The sequence below is a fragment of the Alligator mississippiensis genome, chromosome 5, assembly GCF_030867095.1.
Source record: "Alligator mississippiensis isolate rAllMis1 chromosome 5, rAllMis1, whole genome shotgun sequence".
Classification (NCBI taxonomy): Eukaryota; Metazoa; Chordata; order Crocodylia; family Alligatoridae; genus Alligator; species Alligator mississippiensis.
Genome location: NC_081828.1, coordinates 8159875 through 8169427, shown reverse-complemented (window position 1 = coordinate 8169427; position 9553 = coordinate 8159875). Strand labels below are relative to the sequence as shown.

The 9553-nt window shown below is 44.7% G+C and overlaps 1 protein-coding gene across 1 annotated transcript in view; it reads left to right on the top strand.

Annotated features, from left to right (window-relative positions):
- The first annotated feature begins 751 nt into the window (after window positions 1-751).
- Window positions 752-9553, top strand: part of FAF1 (Fas associated factor 1) — a 289347-nt gene continuing 280545 nt past the window's right edge. The window contains exon 1 of the mRNA XM_059727821.1: window positions 752-1014. Coding sequence (XP_059583804.1) covers window positions 970-1014 — 45 coding nt within the window. The 5' untranslated portion in view covers window positions 752-969. The remainder of the gene's footprint in view (window positions 1015-9553) is intronic.

The window sequence follows — 9553 nt, the reverse complement described above, 5'->3', positions numbered from 1 at the left end:
TCCCATGTTTGAATAACCCCATATTATTCAATATAAATCCCATATTATAAGAATCCCATATTATATATAGGATTCAATAAGAATCCTATATTGGAATAATCCCAGATTGTTCAGAAATAATCCCATGACGGAATAATCCCAAAGTGTTCAACAATAATCTCATATTTGAATAATCCCAAAGTGTTCAACAACAATCCCATGTCGGAATAATCCCATAGTATTCAATAAGAAGTCCATATTCCAAGAAACCATATTATTCAACACTAATCCCGCATTACTCAACAATAATCCCGTGTTGGAGTAGTCCCATAGTGTCGGTCATAATCCCATATTACCAACTCCATCTCTCTTGCGGCCGTGTTTTTGGGCGCACGGTCCCGTGTGACACGTGGGTCCGCCGCCGCGTGCAGGGCCGTGCGCTGCACCCTCGCCGTGTCCGGGCTCTCGCTGCTCCTCTCCCGCCCGCCCGCCCGCCCGCCCTGCTCGCTGCTGCGCGGAGCGCCCGGCTCCCGCCCGGTCCCCGCTCGCGGCAGGAGAAGGAGAAGGAGAAGGAGAAGGAGGCGGCGGCGGCCCCGGAGCGGCAGCGACAGCGGCGGCGGCGCCTGTGAACGCGGATCGAGGCAGCAAGCGGAGTCCCCCCGCCGCCCCCCCCATTTGACAGGAGCGGGTCACGTGGGCGGCAGCCGTAAAGCGCCTCTTTGCGACCTCCGTGACAGGCAAAATGTGCGACAGGCGCGGGGCGGGCGGGCCGCGAGCGCCGCCTCCGCCTCCTCCCTCGCTGCCCCCTCCGTCTCGCTCGGGCGGCCGCTGAGGGACGAGCTGTGGTGCCCGCGCCGGGCGACCCTCCCCGCCGCTCCCCTCCGCCGCGGGCCGAGCCGGGCCGAGCCGAGCTGAGCCGGGCCGGGCGAGCCGGAGCTGGATGCGCGCAGCCCCGCGCCCAGGGCGGGCAGGCAGGCGGCGGCGGCGGCCATGGCGTCCAACATGGACCGGGAGATGATCCTGGCCGACTTCCAGGTGAGCCCCGCGCCCTGCCCGGGCACCGCCGGCCGCAGCCGGGCGCTGGGCGCGGGGGCGGCCTCTCGGCCTCCTGCGGGGACCCCTCCCTTGCACGGGGGTGCGTGCACTGAGGGGTAGGCGGGCGTGTACGCACTGATCTGTGTGTGGAAGTGTGCGTCTGTACGCATATGGGTGTGTATATATGTCTGTGAGCACATACGTGCATGGAAGTGTGCGTCTGTGCCTGTGTATACACGTGTGTGTCTGTGTGTGCGTGCGCGCGCGCGCATGTACATTCATGGAAGTGTCTGTGTGTGTGTGTGCGTGCGCGCGCATACATGTACATTCATGGAAGTGTCTGTGTGTGTGTGCGTGCGTGCGCGCGCATACATGTACATTCATGGAAGTGTCTGTGTGTGCGTGCGTGCGCGCGCGCGCATGTACATTCATGGAAGTTGTGTGTGTGTGCGCACGCGTGCATGTACCGCACGCACGCATGTACATTCATGGAAGTGACTGTGTGTGTGTGCGTGCGCACGCGTGCATGTACATTCATGGAAGTGTCTGTGTGTGTGTGTGCGCGCGCGCATGTACATTCATGGAAGTGTCTCTGTGTGTGTGTGTGTGTGCGCGTGCGCGCGCATGTACATTCATGGAAGTGTCTGTGTGTGTGTGTGTGTGCGTGCGCGCGCATGTACATTCATGGAAGTGTCTGTGAGTGTGTGTGTGCGTGCGCGCGCATGTACATTCATGGAAGTGTGTGTGTGTGTGTGCGTGCGCGCGCATGTACATTCATGGAAGTGTGTGTGTGTGTGTGCGTGCGCGCGCATGTACATTCATGGAAGTGTGTGTGTGTGTGTGTGTGTGCGCGCGCGCGCATGTACATTCATGGAAGTGTCTGTGTGTGTGTGTGTGCGTGCGCGCGCATGTACATTCATGGAAGTGTCTGTGTGTGTGTGTGTGCGTGCGCGCGCATGTACATTCATGGAAGTGTCTGTGTGTGTGTGTGCGTGCGCGCGCATGTACATTCATGGAAGTGTCTGTGTGTGTGTGTGCGTGCGCGCGCATGTGCGTTCATGGAAGTGTGTGTGTGCGTGCGCGCGCATGTGCGTTCATGGAAGTGTGTGTGTGTGCGCGCGCGCGCATGTGCGTTCATGGAAGTGTGTGTGCGCGTGTGCGCGCACGTACGTTCATGGAAGAGTGTGTACACATGCACACATACATGTGTGTACACACATGCATGGAAGTGTCTGTGCCTATGTGTGCACATATGCATGTGTGTACACACATGCATGGAAGTGTCTGTGCCTATGTGTGCACATATGCATGTGTGTACACACATGCATGGAAGTGTCTGTGCCTATGTGTGCACATATGCATGTGTGTACACACATGCATGGAAGTGTCTGTGCCTATGTGTGCACATATGCATGTGTATATATATGTGTGTGCACATACATGCATGGAAGCACACATCTTTGTGTATGTCTGTGTGTGCCTGCACGCACTTGCATGTCTGGAAGCATGTGTCTGTGTGTGCGCACATTTATATACACGTATGTGCATATATAGGTTTCTCTCTCCAGCTGCTGGGGGGGGTTAGGTTTCTGGAAGTTCCCGTGGGTGACAAGACAAAGGGCTTATGGGAAAAATGGCAGGTGGCGGGCTGATGTGCGGCCACAGAAAACCATAGTTATTCGAAACTGTGACTGTGGTAGCCATAGAATATTAAGTGTGGATACTCAAAACTGTGGTTGTTGAGGGAAACCTGTATATGTGTGTATGCACACTTACATGCATGTATGCGCATATATATGTGTGTACGCACATTCATGCGTGTATGCGTGCTTATGTGCATGTACATACAGGTGTATACATACACATACGTGTGTGCACATGTGTATGTACAGATGTGAGGTAATATCTACATGCACACATTACTTCTAATATAAAATAATCAGATATCCAAATAAGCCAAATGCACACTACCTTAATCTTAGCCCCCAAAATAATGCCCTCTGAGGGGAAGTGAAAGGTTTGCCTGAAGCTGGTTAATCTCTTCCATGAAGTGTTTCTATATAGCGCTTTTTTTTCCTTCCCTATATTGTTTTCCCAAGAGTAAATTCAGTCGGGCAGGGAGGTACTTTTTGACTTGGAGGATACTTTAAACTGAAACTTGATTTGAGGAGGGATGTAAACTTACATCTTGGAAGAGCCTTTGATTTGTATTATCCTGTTCATAGATACAGGGGTATACATCTGAAAATCAGTCTTTTCTTTAGTCTTGTATGTCTACAGGTCCTGGGGTCTGTCTGGTACAGGGGCAGTCTTGTACTTGTTTGAACTAACTTGCAAGATTGAGGTCAAGGCCATACCTGTGATCTTTCCCCCTCCCCCACCAAAGATCTGGTCTTCACTAGGAAGATGGCTATAGTTAGCAGTTTGCTTTTCAAACCTTCTTCACCTCTTATTTGCATGTACCTATCAAAGCAGATCTACAAAAGCTATTTCTTAAAAATGATTTGATTGTAAAGCATATAATGTCTGTAACTTTTTATTTTATTATATAGCTTGCTTATTTCTGTGGCATGTTAGGTCAGATGTTTGTTTGAATAATGGAGTGATATTTTCCTTTTATAGGACTTTGAATATATGGCATCTCTGCAGACAACTTCCAGTTTTTGATATATGAAAATAGGCGTCTTAAATAAAAAATAATGTGCCCCCAATCGCACATGATTATGCTACAGTTTATTTCAGAGGATTCTGGTAATAATAAAATACCCCAGAAAAGGAGCTTGGGTCCCATCCCTGTAATCACAGGCACATAATGCTCTCATAGAGCCCTACTGAAGTTAACAAAACTTTAGGCTGGTGCAAGGCTCCACAACATACATGAATCTAACATCAGGAGTGGTGTGTTGGTTTGTGCATCTTGCTAGTCCTAAAATAAATCTTAATTCATATACAGTTGTCATGTTCATAGTGATAATACTACTTTGCACTTACAGCACTCTTCATTAGAGGACTTAAGTGTGCATTTAGTAAAGGCATGCTTAGTAATTGGAATGGTAGGTGTCTTATTAACAAACAAATACAAGTAAGTATACTTCAGTCTTGCACAAGAGGAATCTGAAGCACAGAAGTTAATTAATTCATGAAAGGTGATGTTGTGAGTCTGTAGCTGATCAGAAGCCAGAACTTTCCCTCCTCGGACTTTTGCATTTGAATAGCAACTTCTCTTTTTCTGTCTTTGCTTTTAGACTTTTTCCTCTTCCACAGGCTGACACTCTGAACTGACAGCTGTTTAACACTATTGAACAGTGTTATAATATAAAAGGGCACTAGGCCTGACTGTAACCTTTAAAGTAGTAAAAACTAGTGAGGGAACTTCTAGATATCCTAAACATCTAGTATACTTTGAAATGTATTACTTATTCACCAGGAACTTAAACGGAAAAGAGAAAACCATAATGCTGTATATTTTCTTTGCTGTACTTTTTGTAGCTTTTAACTATTAAATATTTCTCTCACAGATGGCAGTACAGCTTTGGTAATATTGGTGCAAGAGACCTTGTCATAGACCATGCTATAGAAACTGTAAAATATTAAAATACAATTAATTGTAACTGTTTAACTAGTGTTTGCTAAATGGAAAAATGATAAAATAGGGAGGGAAGCTTTTATTTCGCAGTCATCTGAAAAAAAAATTAACAAGCAAGAATCACTCTCACTGTCTCTCTTTTTTTAATATGGCAAGGGCTCCCCTCCCTACAAACACTGAACTTGGAAATTATGTTATTGTTGAGAGTGTTTATATAATGGTATTATCATGCACCTTGTGAAGTCGATGGGAGTTATGTCATTCATCTCATTTTATAGTACTTAAATATAGTTGTTTTTAAGTAATGACTTCGGAGTTCTAAAGCACTAAAAAGAGAATCTTTTTGGCTTTGTGTCTTACTTTAATCACTTGATTTGTAAGGTTTAAATGAGGTTAGATTAAAAACTAGTAATAGTAGTCAAGAATAGGGCAATGAGAATCGGAATACTTTTTCTTCATAATATGTTTCTTATAAACTTCTAGCTTCCAGGTAGGTACTACTAATACAGTTTTTATATTCAAGAAGCAGCATATAAAGGTTAGATTAGGCAAATAGGGTGCACAAGTACCTTACCTAAACTTTTATCTTGCTTAACTTGACACTGTGAATAGTCTTGATGATCTTTGTGAGACAGGTAATAGGTAAATTTGATTATCATGCATATGTATATTGATTACTCTTATAAATGCAGTTCACAACTTCTCCACACAGTGTCATTGAAATATAGGCAAAACTACAAAAAGTCAGTGCTTTATCAGTTGAATAAATTAAGTAAAAAAGGAATTGTATATTCCTTGCAACAGGTGCTAATAAAACAGTGACATGCCTAAAGTTGTGGGAGGTGGCGAATTCCATCTCTGACACCTGCATGTCTGGCACAGCTGAATGTTCATCTATGGCTGGGTGCCTTAGGTGCTATGCAATACACATTGTATCACACAGGGTTCAGACACAATCAGGATGTCCATGTGGCAGGCGCTGTACAAACATCGAATTCGAGTTGATGAGCTCAGCTTTTTAAGGGCTTAAAGTTCAACCTGAAAGGACTTTCCTTGATTTTTTTTGCAATCCTGGTGTGTAATACGATTCTCTTTGAACTCCAGTATTTTTGTGCAGGCTTAATTCAACAGAACATTCTAATTCTGTCACTTTGGCCACAGAGATTCATTTGAGCCACTCTGGACTTTTCTGGATGGGATGGGGGTATACATCTAAAGAGTAATTTCCAAAGCTGTGCACAGTCTGCTGATAGAAGCGTTAGTGTGATCAAACTGAGCAGAAGAGCCTAGGCTCCACAAAAGTTTCACATTCCAGATTCAAATCATCAGTGGCTGAAATGAGTGTACATTGAAGTTATCTTCGAATAGATTGTCTGGGAAGTTTGGGGGTCTCAGTGGAGTTGCCCTTGGGGCATATTAGCCAACCTTAGCTTAACTTTAAAACTCTCAATGACCTAAATCTAAATAGGCCTAGTTTAAAAGCAGAGCTACGGTGGATAGCTTCATTGGTCAGGGGTGTGATGAAGTGTGACTTGTGACTAACATAGTTCTGGCCAAACCTCCTAATGTATATCCTCCTTCTAGTGTATATTGGCAAAACTCTGCTTTGTCTGCATAGTTTCATTCAAAGTGGGGGTGGGGGCTGGAATATTTTATCATGTAAAAGTACAGTTTAGCTAGCATAAGTTTATCTATAATGTACTTTGCTATTACAGTATGGCTGTATACCACTGGCCCACAATTAGGCCATTTATTTAAATGTTCCTGTGGAGAATTGTGGGGCTTGTTAGCTAATGGTAGGTGACTGGAGATTACATAATCATCTCGTATATGATATTGTAGGAGAAAATCACTTATAGACTTATGTTTCTTACACTCTCCTCCTATAGGATAAGAGGCTACCAGATCTTGACTGATGACATGCCATTGTTTGCAGGGGTTTAAAGGGAAAAAAATTTCAGAGGTTTTCTTCTTTCATTTGTTGATTTTTTTTTTTTTATTTTTATTTTTTTCCAGGTAGGAGCTGGTATTATCTGTGTGTTCCACACAATTGGTGATTCTAATACATATCTGTTCTGTATGAAGCTTTCTGTACTATGTGAAAAGATGTTTAATGCACTGGGCTAACTAGGGTTGTATTTGTATATACCAAGTGGTCCAGAATGTTTGAGCAAAGCTTGGAAGATCCACCTGCCCATGGTGATTTGAGAAGCTTTTTTGGTGGGAAGTTTACATTCAGAAACTTTAAAGGTTAAGCATTTGAAGAAATTCTAGCCTTTATGGCTGCAAAAATAAACTTCCAGAAGTGAGATGACTAACAGATTCAGCAGGGACTTAAAAAGTCTGTAGACAAGACACATACATCTTGTATGGTTTTACAGCAGCTGTTCAGGGCATCAGGGCCAATAGTACACTTAGGTAAATTTATTTTTGCTTCTTCCTTGACATAAGCAAGAGTATATTGCTCCTATTCTACTTGTATGCAGGCAGTTTCAGCAGGCTGAAGGTCTGGGGAGAGCTGGGGCAACAGGCTCACAGCCTTCCATTGCAGCATCCATGAGTGGGAATGAAGAGCTTGGAGAGGTGCTGTTTCTATCCTTTGAGAAGTCCTGTTCATTGGACACCTGCTTGATCCACCTTTCATTTTGTATTTCAATTTCCAGCTAATAGTGTTGGGTCTGGTCCCGTAGCTCTGAAGATTCTGTACAATCATGCTTATGGCTGTCATTATATTTATGTAGACAGAAAAATAAGTTTGATTTAATCTAAAACCTAAGTTTATTAGTTTCCTTTAAAAAGAAAATAAATCAACAAGCAAAACTAGTAAAGATGATGTGGAAGCTTTCATGCTACACACAGGTAAAGAACTGAAAAGATGCATTGATTTCAAGAATTTATGCAAATGTGTGGCTTTCTTAGCCTTTAATAAAGTAGAAGACTCGCATTTGTTCAGTCTAAAAATACACCTGATGCTGATGGGTTTTTTTTTTTTTTTTTTTTTATAAATTGCAGGGTTTGTTTTTTATTTAGTCCTGTGGGTCTTGATAAACTGGCCCATATTTTCTTTTTACAGTTAAATTGTTACCAATGGAGGGACCTAGAGCAGGGAAAGGGGTGGCTATAAGTGGCCTAGGGGAGTTCTAACCCATAGCAATGTTTTACATCAGTAATAGCTAAGAAGTAGTACAATACATCATTGTCTGGCATGCTGCTTATGTTGGGGGCCAGAAATCATTCTCATTACAATCCTGCAGAAGAAAGTTATTGACCAAGAACACTGAAGCCCCATGTAGACTTGGTTCCCTTTAGCCTTGATTTGAAAGGGTGGATGGTTCTTTGCCCAAGGTTCTTCATGGAAGTTGGGAAGTCTAGATTCAATTCTTTTTGCATCACAGGCTTTCTCTGTTTAGCAGGTCATTTATGTCTAGGTCCACAGAAAGACCTGGTTGATAGAAAAACTGCCCAGAACAAACGTTTAGAACCTCAAAACCCTGGTATGGCTGCCACCTAAAGTCCCTAGATACTTAAGTTCCTAAAGACCCCTCAGTACGTAAAAGTCTGCTTCTGTACATGCTCAGGTCTGACAAAGTCTTCACAGTGGTGAACAGTTCAGTGCTGTACTTGCATCCAAGTCCTGTTAGCTCGCCCTGTCTGGTCTGCAGGGTTGGTTCTGGTAGGTGTTCTCAGAGCACACCTGCCTTGCACAGTGTGTGGGAGGAGAAGCGAATCCAGTGCCCTTCTTTTATCCATTAGCTTGATGCTTGGACAACTCTTCCAGGATGTGGGAGAGGCATGTTAAATTTGCTCCTTTGCTTTGGATGCTGTAGAAGGGGACTGAGAGATCTCTTCCCTCACACAGCTTGTAGCCTGATGGCATTCATCTGGGACACGGGTTCAATTTGTCTTGGGCAGAGGAAAGAACTGAGTTTGGGTCTCCCACACCCTGGAGAAGCCTCTAATCCATTGAATTAAATTGGATAGTTGGGCATGGCAGCGCTCAGTATTGCAGCATTAAATTATGTTGTGGGTGTAGCCTATAATGTCTCAGTGCCTTAGTTAATCTGTGAAGTAGGGATAATTTTTTTTTAGCTCTTGGTGATAATTATGAAACTAAATTCATGTAGAAGTACCTGGATTGATATCTCCAGTGGGAAGTATTTAAGGGGTGAAGGGCTCTAGGAGTTTCTCTTTAAATTTGGGAAAGAACCATAGATTAGGCAAGTTAGAGACCTTTTGCTTGCTGTCTTGGATATCCTCATTTTGTCCAGTATAATTTTTTTTTCTTTTTCCCACAAGGGGGAGTTCATTAGGTTTCTTTCAGAAAAGATAGTGAGAACTTTACTTCCGTTACTTCAAAAAAGATAGTGAGAACAGGGAAGAAGAGACTTGTTTGATATGTATCAGCAGAGAGAGGTAGTTAGCAATGTTAGCTGGAAATCAGGCAGGAGGTAGGGCAGGGTGGCACCTTAGGCTGTGTCCAAATAAGCATGGATCTGCAGCATCACACACTGCACATGCAGGCCTTCCCTATGCTGCTACCTTGCAGCATGGGGGGTTTGTTTCGACAGATCCCAGGGTTAAAAAACCCATGCCAAAAAAAAGCAGGGTGGCACACATGCCGCCCGAAACTGGAGCCTGGCCGGCCAGAGCTACGCTTCAGCTGCCAGCTGGGCTTCCTGCTGCAGGAGCGCCGTGGCTGCACTCTCCTGGGCCCCCAGGGCCCCAGGTAAGGCTGCTGGGGCCAGCACAGTTGCTTGGCCCAGTCTCCCCTACTCCACCGGGGTAACCTGCTGCACACAGAGCTCACATGGCACAGGCATTCCCCAGGGACAAGTAGCAGTGGCACAACAGCTGCTGCTTGCCCCTGGGGAAACAAATGATAGCACTCATCTGGACCCGGCCTTAGAGATGAACTGGTTCAGCAAAGCAAGTAGGCAGTTGCCTGTGAAAGCT